Source organism: Pseudopodoces humilis, chromosome 3 (genome assembly GCF_049639895.1).
Source record: "Pseudopodoces humilis isolate 2021_Gansu_Grassland_sample_001 chromosome 3, ASM4963989v1, whole genome shotgun sequence".
Taxonomy (NCBI): domain Eukaryota; kingdom Metazoa; phylum Chordata; class Aves; order Passeriformes; family Paridae; genus Pseudopodoces; species Pseudopodoces humilis.
The window spans coordinates 45096210-45113644 of NC_142202.1; the positions used below are offsets into that span (position 1 = coordinate 45096210).

The 17435-nt window shown below is 38.9% G+C and overlaps 1 protein-coding gene across 1 annotated transcript in view; it reads right to left on the reverse strand.

The window, feature by feature from the left end:
- Positions 1–13553, reverse strand: part of NID1 (nidogen 1) — a 43358-nt gene extending 29805 nt beyond the window's left edge. The window contains exons 1-7 of the mRNA XM_005518657.3: positions 13313–13553; positions 6675–6974; positions 5357–5586; positions 4315–4742; positions 3217–3366; positions 1716–1967; positions 331–531 (exon numbers count right to left, since the gene is read on the reverse strand). Coding sequence (XP_005518714.2) covers positions 331–531; positions 1716–1967; positions 3217–3366; positions 4315–4742; positions 5357–5586; positions 6675–6974; positions 13313–13519 — 1768 coding nt within the window. The 5' untranslated portion in view covers positions 13520–13553. The remainder of the gene's footprint in view (positions 1–330; positions 532–1715; positions 1968–3216; positions 3367–4314; positions 4743–5356; positions 5587–6674; positions 6975–13312) is intronic.
- Positions 13554–17435: the final 3882 nt, after the last annotated feature.

Below are 17435 nucleotides of genomic sequence, written 5' to 3' on the forward strand. Positions count from 1 at the left end.
GGACTTACAGAGAAAACTTGCAACTTGTACACTGCCAAGAACAGTGTAAAAAAAAAGGCCAACAAAAAGGGAAACAGAGTGTTTTGCAAACAACGGTTCAGAGAAAGATAAACTTGTATTTTTTCAGTGAAAACATTAGAAATATTTGCATTGTCCCACTCAAAATCCATCTTCTTTTGAAACCTTTTCCTAAGAGACAAAAAGCAACTTTCTATAAAAGTCAAAGGATTCTAAATACACTTGTTAGAAGGGAATAAAACAATGTTTTTTGGATTGTCTTAGTCTCTGCTTTGTGCACCTTCTCATCACTTCGTTCTTATGAAATCTTACCGGAGCTAGAAGTGTGGTAGAGTTCAGTGTATGGCTCTATATGGACTGATGCCCCAGGCGGGATCTCGGGTATTCTGCCTTCCATTTCTGTGCTGATGGTAAGGTGACCATGCTCATCAATGCCACTGAACTTCTGCTTCACAACCAGCTTTTCATTGCTACGAAGAAAAGTTACTTCTGTTTGCCGTGTAAACTCACCGCCTAAAGGAAGAGAATTAGTAAAACACTAAACTTAATAGAGGTTTCCGATTCCTTCTATTTCAAATATTGCTTCTAGTATATAAAATAAAAATTACTATTGTCTGCAAGTTTTGATGTAGCACAATTACTAATGTCTTGTGTTTCTAATGAAATAACTTTCAGAGGTATACTGATAATATACTTGGATACTGCAAGCAAATATTTTAAGCACTGAACATGATAAATCACAAATAAACCTGAGGCAGCAGTGTTTTATTAAATTTAAAAAGAAGTTCTGACTAGCAGTAATATAATACATATAATATAATATATATATATAATATAATATAATACATATATATAATATAATAGCAGTAGGCCTTATCCTACCATTTAAAAGGACATTGTAGAGAAAAATTCTATTAGGAGTACAGAGAGTTAAAAAAAATTCAGAATCCTGTACATCTGTTTCCAAATCAAAACCAAGTGAAATGTATGTTGTAAATTCCAGAACAAGCTTCAAACATACCAAATCCAAGAAGATCCCAAACCAAAAAGTTGTGTTCAACTAAATTCATATTACATGTCTGTAAAGAATAAAATTTTAAAAAGAAACACATGTTCTTCTAGAACATATTGAATCTACGGCTTGAATTCACAGCGGCACAACCAACCAGATTTGGCCTTAATCTCTTACGAAAAGCTTGAATTATGAGCAAGGGTTTCCCTCAAATTAGCTAACAGAGTCATTTGCATATCATGCAGCAGCTGTTTCTGTAAAGTGTTTCAGACTCTCAGGAGGTCAGATAATCATTTCTCTTTTGCTCTGTTGGTACAATCAGGCAGTTAACATGTTAAATCTCTTGAAGATGTAGGAGAAGCTTTTTTTAATAACTATGTACACTCTAGTAACAAACCCCTTCCCCAAGAGATCTTTTTAATAATTTCTTTCTTGAACAGAAACTGGCCAAGCCAGTCTTCTCTCTAACACACTTAGCTCTTGTACACTGACAGTAAATTAAGAGGTCCATTGTCTATATATTATAAACAAGAAAAATGGTGAGAAATTTGATTACAAAAAAATAATCTGCAGCTCTGAATAGATGTGTGTTTTCACCCTATAATGCTTCTAAATACACATTTGTTTTCTATCAAAACAGAGGAAAGCATAGAAATTTTGAACATTATCTTAATTTAGAAGTTACCAGTAATGCTGAATCCATTTTTATATCCTTGCTGTTCCACAGCAAACATCCATCCTATGATACCTCCAATAGAGGCAAGAGGTAGTAAAGAATACCCCAAAGTCTCTGGGATTGTGCTGATAGCAGTGTAGGCACGCCCTTGGTTCATCACAACATAGGAGTGGAGATCAGTGTTCTCAAATGTAACTGGAACGGGGTTGTTTCCTACAAAGATTCTTCCTCTGACCTTGCCGTTGACTCTCTGAGGAGAACCTGGAAAATCAATACAAAGCATCAGAGCAAAATAACAGTACTCTCATACTCTCCAAGGAACACATCCAGAGTGTTCACAATGTTCAGTGTTTAGTGTTGAAATAAACGGCAAACAAATACTCAGAGTTCAGACAAGAAATTGCCACGTGTTCACTTGCTTATGTAGTGAACTCTGCTTCTGTGCATGTGTGTTGTCTTATGTGGATGATTAAATGACCAAATTTTCATGAACAGGTGCCCTTTATCCTCACTGAAAATTCTGTCTGCAAGGATAACTTCATAACACTGTTACAGTATATCTGAGAGTAAGTGGCAGACAGAAACTTCTTAAGATCCCACTTCATACCAATACACACCGAATGCAAATTTGTTCATTCCCTATTAGGAGACTAACACCATTAGGTCAATAATTGACCTATTATTCTAATCTATAACATTTCTTGGCTCTGACCCATTTGCCATTTTGAAGACTGTCAGTGTTGTACAGAAGTAGCTGTTTTGGATTGCTAATTTTCTCCTGTATATAATTTCTTACATGGAAGTTTAAATTTCATTATCATCAGATCCTTTTTTTGTTTTTTCATATGGAAAATCCAATTTTATGAACTGAAAGCTAAGTATTAGGTTTTGCTTTCCTGGTTTATAAAACACAGTCCTGCAGTAAACTATTTGAGTTGTTAAAAAGCATCTGTACTCTGAGCCAGATCACTATGAGGATTACAAGTGTATACATAAGAAATTCCTTTATGGATTTTACACAGAAACAAAGTTTAAATGGGTATTTAGCAAAAATTTGGCAGATCACCCTTTAGTTAAGCAGCTTAAGAGTCAAAGAGGAGCTGTGTTCTTGGGTTCAATGATCAAAGTTAATTTGTTCATCACTTTGAACTGTCCATTTCTAGAGTGAAGACCATATCAGATTATGTTATCAGACACGTTGGAACTTCATGACTAATTCTAGGAAATACCACTGGATGTTATGCTTTCTTTTAAACCATGTCAGTTACAGAAGTTTATTTTTACTAGAAAGTCATAAAGCATATAATTGACCACTCAAAATAATTTACATCACTCAAAAAACAATTCAAAAAAAGTAGAGCTCAGTGATTCAAATGCCTTTCACTATATCTCAGTGATAAGTCTTACAGAAAGTTTTTATCAGGTCGTTTTTGGAAATGAATACAGGTCACCTCATTCAAGAATGCCATATGTAATTGTTACTTATGTATCTAAATTTAAAACCAATTACCTTCTGCTACACACTGTCTGCCATTTCCTTTGTAACCAGCAATACAGCTGCAACAAAACCCGCTGGGATAATCCTTGCAAATAGCATGAACGGAGCACTGGTGGCGGTTGTTAGCACAGGTCTGTTGGACATCTGTGTGGTACCGAAACACTGTAGAAAATAAGACCAGACATTTATATTTCTTGTAATTACTGCGGTATTCACCCTGGACTAGTTTAAAAGTGTCTCTGAACTCACTTGGTCAGCTTTCATTTTCTCTTTAAGGAAAATGAACTATTGCAATTGATATTGGCTAACCTTGCAATATGCAAATAAATTTCTACTATTTTGTAGGAAATGTCAGGGCTTCAGCTGTTTAATTATTTAGTTAGAGAACTGTTTCATTCTATCGACTTCAGCGATCTATACTAACACAAATCAGTTAAAACTCCTGTCAAAGCTAAACACACAATTATTTTAATTTGTCCTTGTTTCCAAATTAACACATTAACAAATTAATTAATTATTTAAATTAAAATAAAAAAGGGACTTTCCCACTTTAGAACAAAACATATCAGCACAGTACCGAGGACCATGCAGCAACTAGATGCCCCTGTAATCCTAACTATTTTACCCTATTATTTAATGGAGATAGAAATTCTCATGCCTTTGAGAATCTTTCTTCATTGCTTCAAGAAACAATTAACATGTAGGCAGTCAGTCACACTACTCTGAATTTTCTAGAAATGTTTTATTAGAACTTAGAGTTGCTAATTCCAGCCTTCTAAGACTTGAGGCCATGAAATCCTAGCCAAAAAGTTTTACAACATCTTCCATTTCCAACCTTTATTAAATCACCTGTATTCAGTAACACATCTGAGAAAGGTCTGTGAGCTCGATCAGGGATCTAGTTTACTAGACTGGCAAGAACTTCATCTGAGGTGATATCCAAATTAACTACCTCAATGATTAACACAAACTTATGACATGTATCCAGGTTTTTCAGACATGAAGGTAATGAGAAGGAAACGTTGTTTCTTTTGTAATTAAATTTCTTTCACAAGTCTTTTTTACAGCCTGTCCCTGTCAGAAAAAGCTACACTGTACAAAAGACCTGACCTATTCCAGTTTCATCAAATTCTTCCACATCTATGACTTGAGGTGGCTGTGGGGGGAACTGCTGGATGCGAAACTGCCGAGGTGGAGCTTTTGCTGTTGGGAAATTTTGAGGACTGTAAAAAGACTCAGTTGAAGGTGTTCCTGTTACATCTTGGTATGAAGTCGGAAAGTCTCCCGCAGCTAACCGAGGAACACTGTATGTGACAAGGTGCTGATCCTCTTCAGTGCTGTCTGTACTACTTGTGATGTACTGCTGTGTTATTTCAGTGGAACCATAGTCAGATGTAAAGGGCTTAGAAGTCATCTCCTCGTCTTCTTCGTTAGGCTCCATGGTCTCCAAAATATTGCTGATTTTGGCAGGCACAATACTGTCAGATGAGCTACCAACCTCGAACACCCAGACGCCCTGCTTCCCAGCATTGCTGCTTCTGTCAAAGAGAAGCACATGCCAAATAAAGCAAGTTGTGTGGTATTTATAACCTGTACACAATGTTATCCTTCATTTCAAAGTGTCAGGACAAAACTGTCTAATTATCTTATCTACATTACATACTTGCCTACAGGTACAGTATATTCAGCTGTAGAACACCCCTGACAGTTTGGGTACCATTTTTTTTCTCCTCACCCAGAGCTCTGTTTCCAGCTTTCTTGACTCCAAAGTGGTGTGAACAGGAGATTTTAGGGCCAGAAAGATCTTGCTACCACTTACAAAAACTTTCTAATCAATACCTTTTCCTGTTTACTCCTTCTTTCAAAAAAACAACCTGCCTAGGATAGATTATGAGGAGTTGAAGTCTAAGTGGTACTATTTATAGAAGAACTACGTATACAGGAGTTCCCACCAGCGACAATGAGAATATGGACTTTTAACAAATTACACCAAAGTCCTGAAGGGCATGGATATTTATCAGAGGCAGATCTTGTGATTTGTCATGCAATGGCTAACAGGATCATATTAGTTCTCACAAATTAATACTACAATTAAGAAAACCATGGAGTTCTGATGTTATGTTGAAGAGTTTAAACAAAGAAAAAAGCATACTTGTACAGGTTTCTAATACTGTCTTCATCATTAGCAATGACATTGTAGGATCCTGGCTTTTCCCAAAAGTAGTAGTTTGTAGAGGCTTGACTAAAGCCAACCATAGCAGGAATATTTTCATCACCATTCTTGGAGTATGTACTATAGAACTGCAAGCTATCTTCTGGATAAAGGAAAATAGCATATGAACTGGAATCAGAAGAGGCTAAGACAGCCTGGAATGTGTTTCTCTGTGGAAAAAAAAAATAATACTCATTTACTCATGTAAAAATAGTCAAGAAAGACAGAGTAATTTTTTTTTCATTTTAAACACAAAATTAAAATCAGAATTCTCATTAAAAAGAAAACATTATCAAAAGTACATTAAATCTGTAGGAAATAGTCAGATAAGCTGCCCAAAGCATAATAATTTTAGATTCTGTACTGCTATAGGATGCTATTTCATTTCCTTAAAATAACAGCAGTGATGTGCTAGACTAAATAAAAAATTCTGTAAACAGAATGTTTAAAGTAAAGTTCAAGTTTCATGTTGCTCAAGTCTTTTCCCACAGGAACACTCCTGCCTACTGTAGGAACCACTGGGACAGCACCTCAGACATCGTGTTCATTGCTACCAGGGTGCTGAATTGTTACTGTACACACAATGCTTGTGCCAAGCTCAGCAAAAGAAATTAGTTGTTGACATAAAAAGATGTGCTAAGTAACAGTAATGTTCTCATCAGCTTTGATAATTATGCTGTACAAAGTTACATATCCTTGCAGGATAGTACCTGAATGGTTTAAAAAGGGGAAATTATTTGTGAATAATAATAAAAATAACCTCTGTTTCTTAATCTAATACTAGCTATAAAACATGAGCTTTTTCTGAATGTAGTATCATCTGTTCAAAATGAGCTTAAGATTCTACTAGTCCATATAGTTATCTGATTTTACAGCTTGATGTCAAAATGACTTAAGAGTCTGCTGAAAAATGCAAGCCAGCAAGATTACATTGCACAGAGGGAGTTCAGGATATTCTAGTTCAGTTATTCTCACAACACATTTAACATTCAAAGTAAGAGTCATTAGGAAACACAACAAAATCAGCTATGTAGTTTCAAGCATTATCTTTCAAATTAATAAAACATTATTAAAATAAATTTCAAAAATTCTGGGAACTCCCATTTTGCTACAGCCTTTTCAACAATAATATACATTCTTAGGTCTGCAGAATTCATTTAAACACAAAAAACTTCAAGCCTTAAAAGCAAAAGGTTACAGTGTTACACTATAGCTGAGCATGTGTCCAACATGACTTAAAGCTTTGATTAACATTCACCTTTTCTTCCAAAGCGTGATCTTCTCCTGGTGCCTGGAAAGGAGCCACAAGCTTCCAGGTAACAATAACAACACTGCTGGGAACAAAAGCAGTCTCAGGAAAACCTCTTTTGATATAGTCTGATGCAAGTTGCAAGACATCTGAGGATGAATCTTCTCTGTAATACACATTTCCATGTCCATCTGTTGTGTCCAGGTCGGCCATAAAAGGAGCAATAGCCCCAAAACTTACTGGGAATTGACCAAGGTATTTTTCTTCACTTGAGGGCTCATTCACTGCAATAATCCCATTAGTGGTAACCTAATAAAAAGATGAAAATTATAACACAAATACTCTTCATACAACTATTTCCCACACGTGTGTCCAGATCACAATATTTTAATTTTACAAAAAGAAATTTAATCCAAAGTCAGTTTTGTATTTAAAAAGTAACTGTGGTTTTTTTAAGCTTTTGGTTTTTTATCCCAAGTTAGGAGTCCTGAAATTTTGGTAGCCCAAAATCAGAGGTCAGCTTTACAGACAGAACAACCTTTTTTTCCTAGATAAAGATTTTAGCTATTTGAATTTCAGACACCTATTGTCTCTTCTCACAAGGATGTACATAACCACCAATGCTTCAGAAGATGATAGAATTTCTGAGCAAAGAGCTAATTCACACATAGAAGACAACCCAAAAAAACTGCTTCATGCTTATATATTGTAATAGCCTGGGTGAAAGTCTTTTGGGAAGACATATAGATTTCTCTTTGCCTGGCCAGGACTGCTTTAGTTTTCACTTCACTACAACCACCCTCCTAGGAACTTCTCTGCTACTGTACAAGGCTAACAACAACAAGCTGCTGCTCACTCTTAACATGCTCAGCACTGAGCACAGTGCACAGCTCTTATACCAGAGGTCATGGAGTCTAGGAGATAGAATTTCCACAGCAGATATAGGCCACCCTATAAATTCCTTTACAGTTGAGTGCCCTGACACAGTCTGATAGGAAAACGGGTCTAATACTTGAAGCAGGGGGATGGGGGTGGGGAAGGAATTTACATACATAATTGAAACTCTTGGTCTGCAAATGCATAGATATTGGCTCAGGAAGATTCAACCCACCAGTGAGATGAAGAGTCACAGTCAGTGACCTCTGACTGAAACAGAGATAAATATATACGTACAGGTAGGTGCTAGGCACATCCAAGTGTGACAGCCAAACTCCACTGGCAGACCAGAGCTGGCTCTCATACACAAAAGCAGTGAGCAAGACTACAGGTGTCAGGCCTTGTGGCAGTGCCAAAGTGCTCACACACAGCTTTTTGTGCCAGGACCTTCCACCAGCTGTGTCTAGCACTGACTCAGCCACATACAAATCCACCTCCAAGTCTTGGACCGCCTGATAACAGGACACATCTGACTACCTACAAGCAGCCAGGCACTCACTCTAGAGCTGCTGCCACATACACAGGGGACTCAAAAGGGGACAGAGGTCCCAGAACTGTCACTATAAGCTATGAAATTAAAACTGCAATCTCCCACAGATTTATCTCACTCACAGGGATTCTTGTGAGTCCAAGAAGAATAAACAGTTGCTGGATCTTTTTACACAGTCAAGATACTGCCAGCATGATAAAATCTTTGCAAATGTCTAGAAATGGGCCAGAATGGCCACTGACTCAGACTGCAAAGCCACCTAGCCCAGTGGCCTGTCCCCAGCTGTACCTGCTAACTTAGAGATTCAGCAAAACAAGAGGACATGCACATACTTCTCCAGTGAGCCTCCAACTGCACCCGCCACAAGGGATTCCCTGTTTGACTTTTTCATCCTCAGTGGATCTCTTTCACATATCTATTGAGTCTTCCCTTAACACATATAAACTCTATGCATCCACAAAATCCCTTAAAAAGGAACTCCACAGATTTGTGACCCATATTCTCAGGTCTCTCCTACTTTTGTTTGCTTTCAGTTTGGCTTCCAACTTCATTTGACCACCCTAATTTTTATATTGGGACATATAAAAATTCTACCCAGTCTCTCCCACTATGCAATTTCTCCTCCAGCCTACCCTGTCTAAGAGCTGTTCTTTGTCTTTGATCACTCTTATTGTCTCCCCATATTTCTTCACCTTTTTCCACTCTATAAATTTGTAAACAAGGAGGCCAGTGTGAGGCCACACATATTCTTCACAGAGAAATTATGGTCTGTGCAAGCCCATTAAGGATGCTGCCTACACCTTGGCAACATCTTTAAAATCTGGACCACCACCGCTGCTACATACAGTAAATGAGAAAAAATGTAGTATGAGAACTCATGATACAAATCACTCCTCCATACACAAAAAACACCTATACTTAAACTCTTCTTTGGCTATCCAGAGGGTCAGAGCATGTCCCCTGCCACAGGCCAGTAGTCAGTCAGCTTGGTGTATAACTGGACAATGCCTATCACAAACCATTAGCTAAACTTAGAAAATAGTTCCCACAGTATATCAGAATTTATTTTAAAAGTGGCATTACATATGCTGACTGTATTTTCTGCAGATGTATAATTTCATTAGTAGCTAGAGTGTAAAATACTAAGAAAGTTAATAATGTGAAGTTATCATATAAAAAATAGGTGAGTTGGCTTTATGCATGAACACTATATCTAAGGTATATAAGCAGTAAATAATCTGTGCATATATGTTGGGAAAGCAGGTCATGTTACAAGGGAGAAGAAGCTGAATATTGTGATAATTTTTACACTACTCATTCATGACTTGACAGTGGCCACAGATCCCAAGGTGAACTATGAATCTGAAGAATAAAGAACTAAAAAGACAGCATGGGTTACCTCAGTACACACCCTACAATTGCAGTCAGAGAAGTAAGAGAAATCTAGTCCAGAAAAGTTCCCTGAACTCCTACAACATCTATACACTAGAAAATGCTTCATAATCCTGCAAAGCAAAGCTAAAACATGACCTGAAAATTAAAACCCCCTAATCATACTGTACCACTGGAAGACAGGATGGAGAATTGTGGACATTACAGTCTGTTTGCTAAGACCTTTTAGCAAAGAGATACACTCCCTCTTTAAATTAATAAATTAAGTGCAAGTTAAAAGTTTTCATCTTCTTTCTGCTTTCTTACATTTTTGTACACAGACAACCCTACTCTCAACTAAATCCTTTTGTGAGAGATGACAGGTGTTTGAAGTATTGCAAACAAATTCCATGCCCTTCATCAGATTTGGTGTGCATAGATTTTGCAGCTTTTTTGCCCCATTTATGGCAGAGATAAAAATAGCATTAAGAGAAAATACAATCAGGACTAGTTAATAATGCAGAATAAAGCAGAAGCCAGAATAAATGGCCCTCTTCTTTTCACCTCTTAGTGACTTGCATCTAGCTATTTCTTTCCTATTTATTAAAAACTTTAATGTAAGAAGTAATTTTATTAAAGAGATTCAAACCCCATTTTTTAAAGGAAGTTTTTAAGTAGGACAGTTCAGTTTTAAATGTTCAGGGAACATTTCTGTAACCCAGAAAAACATTTGCAAGCCATCATATGAAAATAAATAAACAAGCTGTTTGTTTCAATCTTAAGGCAAAAAAAGAAACTCACCAATAATGAAAAAAAATGTTTTTAGCTTTCAAATTTAACAATACATTTATAATGTCTAAGACAGTGAATACTCCTTTAACTTCACCCTACTTCTTTCAAGGTCACAAACATCAGTTTAAGTGTGAATCCCAAAATAAAGAGAAGTAGTTTGGAGTAAGTACTGGATTTCATCAAAGCATCATTCCCTGTCCAAAGGGAAAGGGGGGAAATGAGGCCTCAGGTGGGCGTTGTCTAAAGACCAGCTTTACAGTACATCTTTCCTTTTAGGGTATAACACTATTTAAATTGACAGGAACTAACACAGATGTATTTTTAGCATGTTAAACTTCTGGATTACACACATAGTTAACATACATTTGTGGTTTGTAGCAGAAGCAATAACACACATACACAATTCTAGGTCCACCTTGAAAACCAAATGAGAAGAGGAATGCAAAGTAAGGAAGTGCTTCTATTAAAAGAAAAATCGTATCTCTGTGTGTACAACAAAAAATTAAAGTTTCTAACAAATGAGTTACTTGTTCCCTGTTCAGTAATTAGGCATTTTACAGGCTTGAATATTTCTGCATAAAAAAGTTTAGAAGATTTGAATTTATTTTTACAATGAAGTGACAGTTAACTTAATGCAGCAAAGCTTTTCAAATCAAACTATTAATTTAAGAAGTCAATAAAAGTAAGGATTAAAAAAATTGAACGAAGCTTGCATTAGAGGATTCTCAGTTCTTTCCTAAAAGGAAGTAATGCCTAATCCTTCCATTTTTCCACACCAGTGAGTTTTAGTGTAAACTGAAAAAACCTCAATAAAAGTATGCTATTAAAACAAATAGAGTAGTTTGGGTTAGTGATAGAGTTCAATGCTATAAATCTTACATACAGAAGCACCATATTGAAGATTACAATATGTAAAAGTCTGTTTCTGCTTATATGAATTAAAAGCGCTCTCTTTTGTCTATGAGAAAAGGTTTTGTTGCCAGGGATTTTATGACAAGTTGGTACTAAACAATCACTTCACAGGATGCCTTGCCTTTCTATTCACATATACAGCTAGCTTAAACAACTCAGCTTCTCAACTGTCAAAAAATATAGAAAGAGAACCCACATAAAATTGCTACTTAAAGTTATGTGCACTAAATGTTAATTGTATTAGCTTGAAAATATTTACTACCAACTAGCAATACCTTGGAAACTCCAGCCAAACAAGACAGTAGAGTTTCATAAGTACTCATCGCAAATATACAATAAAAATGTGTAATGTGAAAATGCATTTAAAACTGCTCAGCACGTTTACTTGACAGGTATACTTCTCTCCTTACCCCCATGAAGTTTGCACTGTGTTTCTGTTCTGCAATACTTGTGCCAGATTCAGTGCAAGAAAAAGCCTCTGCATAGTGTGCAGACTGCAGACTGATACTGAAATGCCATTCATTAAAACTGCCCATTCTTAATACTGAGTAATGCTGGCAGAGCCCTGGAAGTGATTTGGAAATACACTCTACATGGGTATTCTTTCAGGCAAAAACTAATTAGAACTGTTCCTGTTTGAGGTCGGGCAAGTAACAGGATCAATAAACTAAAGAAACCTAGACTGGTTAATCAATTTACTGCTCTTTGAAAACTCTGTCCCGTCTCTGTCGCTTACCTGACATGCTGCTAGTTATCTTTGCTTCTCAGTGGCTGAATATATAGCCCACTATCTTTCAAGAATATGTTTGTGCTTTTAAACGTATATTTTTTTACTTGGGTTGACTAATCAGTGACCAAATTAGAGTACAGAAGGCAAGACAATGAACTAAGGGTCAAACTGAAGTCTGAACTCCACTTGATACTTCATCTCAGTCAGCTTCAGTGAACAACATCCATTTTCTACACAAGCATAATCCAAATCCCCCTAAGTTTTAGATTTCAGATATGATTCTAGGATTTATCTAAGTGGTGGCAGTATGGTCAATGAAAAGGAGTGTAACTTAAGTGCCAGCATTAATATAACTCATGTAGCACAAGCAAGTTCAGTGCTTCAGTGAATACTCATGAAACAGACTTGTGCATGGGAACTACATCAAATTTTGAATGACTGCAATCACATAGAGCTCTAGTGTCCCAAGTGTCTCCATGTAGGTTAATCAACTGAGTTGCATCTTGGATCCGTGATACTAAACCACACTGTTTTATCTGGACAGGGAGGTGAGATTTAGTTTACCAGATTAATACACTAAACACATTGTGCCTTGCCTACCAAAACCTTTCTAAATATGTTACTCAGCATGTTGAATTGCTAGCCTAGATGGGGCCTCAGAGGAAAAGAGGCAACGATAAAGTTGCTTTTGAGCAGCTCTGCTCCAGACAATCTGTTTTCAATCCCACCTTCAAACACTGAACACCCTCCATCAGCTATAAACATGCACACACCACTCTGGGACGCAGATCCAGGTGTGAGACACACACACAAAGCTGAGATGTGCTTGCAGCTCAAAGCATGTGATTACTATGGATATGGACTTGCTCTGCCCAAGAGACTCTTAAAGCAATGAACACCTGAGAGTGCCCAAGACATTAAGGAACAGAAAGCTCCCTTAGCTTTCTAAGGGTGCTTAGAGGTGCCAGTCTTGGACATGTTAGGCTGCTGATTAGACACTTCCTTTCAGTTTTGTGACTCTGGCATGCCGAAACACACAAATCAGACCTCAATGAGGATGTTTCTGAGCTGAACACACTCCGTATGAGTGCAGAAAACGCCTGGGGATGGCATTCACTCTGGTAAATCAATTGCATTTTCTTTACCCTCCTACTATTTATTGCATTGTCTTCCAGCGGAGGCTGTGCACCTCGAAGAATCTGCCCCGGGCACTGTGTGAGAAGGGAGTTAATACGGCCCCCATACCTGACTGAACACGAGTGGAGCAATTAAGCTCTTCGGACCGACCTCTGACTTCGGCACTCACGGAACCCACACTGAACCCACAAGCATCACCGCGCACCCACCCAAAACTCCCCGAGGAGTCCCCAGGAGCGGTTCCGACCCGCCGGCAGCCAAAGAGGGGCCCACACTCACATAGAGGGAGCGGACGGCCGCGCCGTAGAAGCGCAGCGCCGTGCTCAGCTCCAGAGCCGCCGAATGCACATCGTCCCCGGGCTCCAGCGCGGCATCGCCGCGGTCCTCGCCGTGCGGCAGCAGCTCCAGCAGCTCTGCGGGCAGCGCCAGGGCCAGCAGCGCCAGGGCCAGCAGCGCCCAGCGCGGACAGCTCGGCGGGGCGCGCATCCCGGCGGCTCCCGGCGCCAGCGGCAGCGCCGTCCCGCCGCTATAAGCGCGGGCAGCGGGGCCGTGGGGAGCGGGGGGGCTGCGGCCAATGGCTGCGAGGGGCGGGCGGAACAGCGGCCCCGGGACCCCCGCGGCCGCTCCCACAGCCCGGGCGGGATCAGCCGAGAGGTCGCTCCCGGCCCGCGGGAGAGCAGCGGAGACCGCGCAGCCCGCGGGGACCGACCCTCGGGAGAGCTCGAGGGGAAAGTTCAGCCGCTTTCGGGATCAGGGTCGCTTGTGGGGCGCGAAAGTCAGGAAGCGAAGTCGGTGCGGGGTCGTAGGCGACCGGCAGATGCTTTCAAAGCACCACCGCTCTCCGCCAGGGCCAGTGGGGTCTCTGCCTTGGTTTGGGAAATGTGTGCTCAAATTGACTCCAGCAGCTGCAGTCCCTCCCAACAGCCAGCGCAGAGAGACCAAATACCAAAATCAACATGAAACAAAAATATGAATCCCCATGCTGTCGTCTGAAATAATTTTGATACCAGGTGCTCATGGTCGGGGGAAATTAGTAAATACGTTGGAATGCGTTTCATAAATGAACATCATCCATGTCAGAATTGCATTTGGTTGTAAAATAAAACGAAAATATATATAAAATAAATCTGCAAACAAAAAATTACTGATGATATGACATACAGAGAAAATAAATATGATATATATAAATATATTGCTTCTGACTATGACTTTTTGTTTTATAGCATTGTCCTGCTCCCCTGGAACACTCAGAAGCAACTGGAGAATGAGAGAATGACTGTATTTCATATATTTTTCCTAAAACTCCCGAGTGAGGTCAGCAGTGTTTAAGGATTAAATCTTGGCCAGTAAAGTATATGCTGTTATACATCCACAGAAGGTTTACAGCAGATAATCATTTGGCAAATTGCAAGAGCACAAGACATTCCGAGAATGGCGAAACACATCTAATCACCATTATCACTACCAGCTATTTACTATTGGGTTCTGTATGTCAGTGAAAACAGTCACTGAGACAAAGTAGAGTGAAGGTCTGGGAGGAAGAGGAGTCTGCTCTCCTTGAGTTCTCACTGTATTTTCACCTGCAACTTCCCTCCGTATTTTCAGAGCCTCTAAGACAGTAACTGGTGGATGCAAGAAATCTGTGGCTTTATATAAATCCAGGAATATGTGGCTAACCACTGCAGCAAGAGCAGCCTTTTGGCTGGTTCACCACCATATCTGAGCCCACAAAGATGATTCCATCTCCAGCCAAGGTACCTTTCTCCTCATTTGGCAAATCAATACTTAACCAGAAGCCAACTGTAACTTCTCACCCACATTAAATGTGTGCACTGGCATACCATCAGCTGCCTTCACCACAAAATCATCTTCCTATTACAAACCTGCCTCCCCCCAGCAAAAGCCCATTTCCAAATTTGCAGAACCTAAAGGTTCTGTGCTTGTGCAAAACTCCATAGCAAGTTAACCTCCATGGTAACACCAGAATCTTATGCACACATTCACAAGAGCATCACTTCTGTTAGGCTTAATGTTTTCCCCAGTCACATTTACTACTACAGTAAGAAAGGAAGACATAAGAAAAACAAGAAGAAAACTCTGAGGGGCTAACATTTTCCTGTCAGATTCATGTGATTTCCTAGTATTACGTCCAGAATTTGAAGGACAAGGACCACTGGGAAGCTAAAAAATTTAGTGTAGTAAATTTGAAATAGGTTTGAAGGCTAAAGAGTTAAATATCTTCCTCTGCATGTTTAAAACATGGGGTAATAGCCATGTTAGGGTAAACCCTTTGTCCATTAGTCAGAATATTGAGATTGTTTAGTCTATGCTTAACCTTAAGAGGATTGCATTGTTTCTGTTATAGTTACAAGTTTACCTTCTGTACAGCTCCTGCTATGAGGAGTATTAAGGATTGTTAGTTGTAAGACAAGAAAATAAGTTCCCTGTTGTCCTTTCCAGCATCTTCAATAAGGACCTAAAAAGGGTGTGGAAAAGCATGTTTACTTATGTTGTAATTAATAGTGAGATATTAATTGCTAACTTGAACCAGAAAGGAAAATGCAAAAGACTTCAGCAAGATTTAAGAAGGTATTTAAGTGTAAACTGGAATGTCATAATTGAGAAATACCTTCCAGAAGGTCTTCCATAGCTGGTAAATACCAAGAACTCCACATTTTCATTGGATAATAAATCAGATATGGCAGCAGTTTACAGAGCAACAGTATTCCCTGAGCAGCCACTGAGATCCTGTACAACAAATGAGCTGGGTTTATTTTGTTGCAAGAAAGAGAAATTTTCTAAAGGTATATAATGACACTGCTTTTCCAGAGATGCCTTGTGAGATCAGAGATGTCACAGAAAATTCACCACTGGAGAGGATTCAGACTGAAACAAAACAAAACAAAACAAAACAATATCAGGGGAGAAAAGGAAATTATATACAAGAAATTGTTAAAGAACTGAACATGTGTACTTGATTAAATGATAATGAGGAGATTTGATTAAGATCATGCTTCAAAGATATGGAGCACTTTCAACTCAAATATCTGAAGAGTGGTCCTAAACAGATGGAGGAATTAAATGGGTGAGTTTGAGGATTACAGGTAACTAGGACATTGAAATAACTGAAATAAATAACTAAAGAAACCATGTATCAGCAAATGCTTTCTTACCATGGGGTCTACTTTTATATAAATCATAGATAAGGCAAATTGGAAGCAGAATGACAGAAATATTTGAGAAGATTTCTACAACACTAGGTTGATCAGATCACTAAATAATAGACTTTAAGAAATAATTCTGCATTTAACAATGAATTGAGACAGTCCAACAGATTTGACTTGAGTTTCTATGTTCATACAGTGCTAAAATATCTCACAGATATACACACACATATATTTGAGGATTTCACTGCCTAAATGTGAGGAGATTAAGAAAAGGGGGTGCAGATATAGAGAAGCCTGATGTTCTCAATCCCCTCCCCAGGTTTCATTAACAAAGGAAACAGAGCTAGTGTTCCCTTTGCTGGCATGACTGGAGTAAGGAAAGTAATGCCCTGGGCCTCCCATGATGATGTTCTGCTCTCCAGTGACAACAAAGCATTTTAGCAGATGGATCAAAGGACAGAGTAACCATGTGGTAATAAACTGGAGAAAACTGAGTATCTGGGATACTGGCAGGAAAGAATAGTGCTGAGGTCTGCTGAGAAGGAACATTTTTTAGAGAGACAAGGTCATGGGAATCAGAGAGTCACAAGCAAAGACAAGGCTCAGAGGAAGATCATGGAGTGCACATCATAAATTTAAATTACTCCATCTTAGAACTTAATGTTCATTGTTCACTAGAGTGGAACATGATGAGATTCCTTCTGTAACTCTACATGAGCTAGTATCACCAGGGAGGGTACATAACTCTGGAGCATCTTCAAAAAAAGGTGTATTTTGCAGCAGAACTCTACTGAAAGAAAGTAATTCTGAGGGACTCTTAGATGCTTTTGAGAAGAGTTTCACATCAATGGCGATATTCTATCTTTGCCTCTGCATTAGGGCAGAGTATAGAAGACTGTAGAATCCCTTCTTTTTCTCTCACACAGAGCTATTGCAGGGCAACAAAAAGGCAGCAATATTGCAGGACAATCTCATTGGAAACTCATATCCTGTTCTGGAGAACAGCTGGGCAAGAAGGGGGATGTGTTAACACTTGGCCAATCACCTGGTCCATACAGGAGAGATATGCTGCTGTGATATAATGGTACACAAGCAGCAACAGATTTCTGCCCTGGAGCAGGGCAATGAGCATGGGAGAAACAAGTTCTTAGAGCCTTCCTAGGTCTGGTGCTGGGAGACATTTTGTATTTCTGGGGTTGTCTTAATTTCTATCTCTCATTATTAGAGCTGGTAAC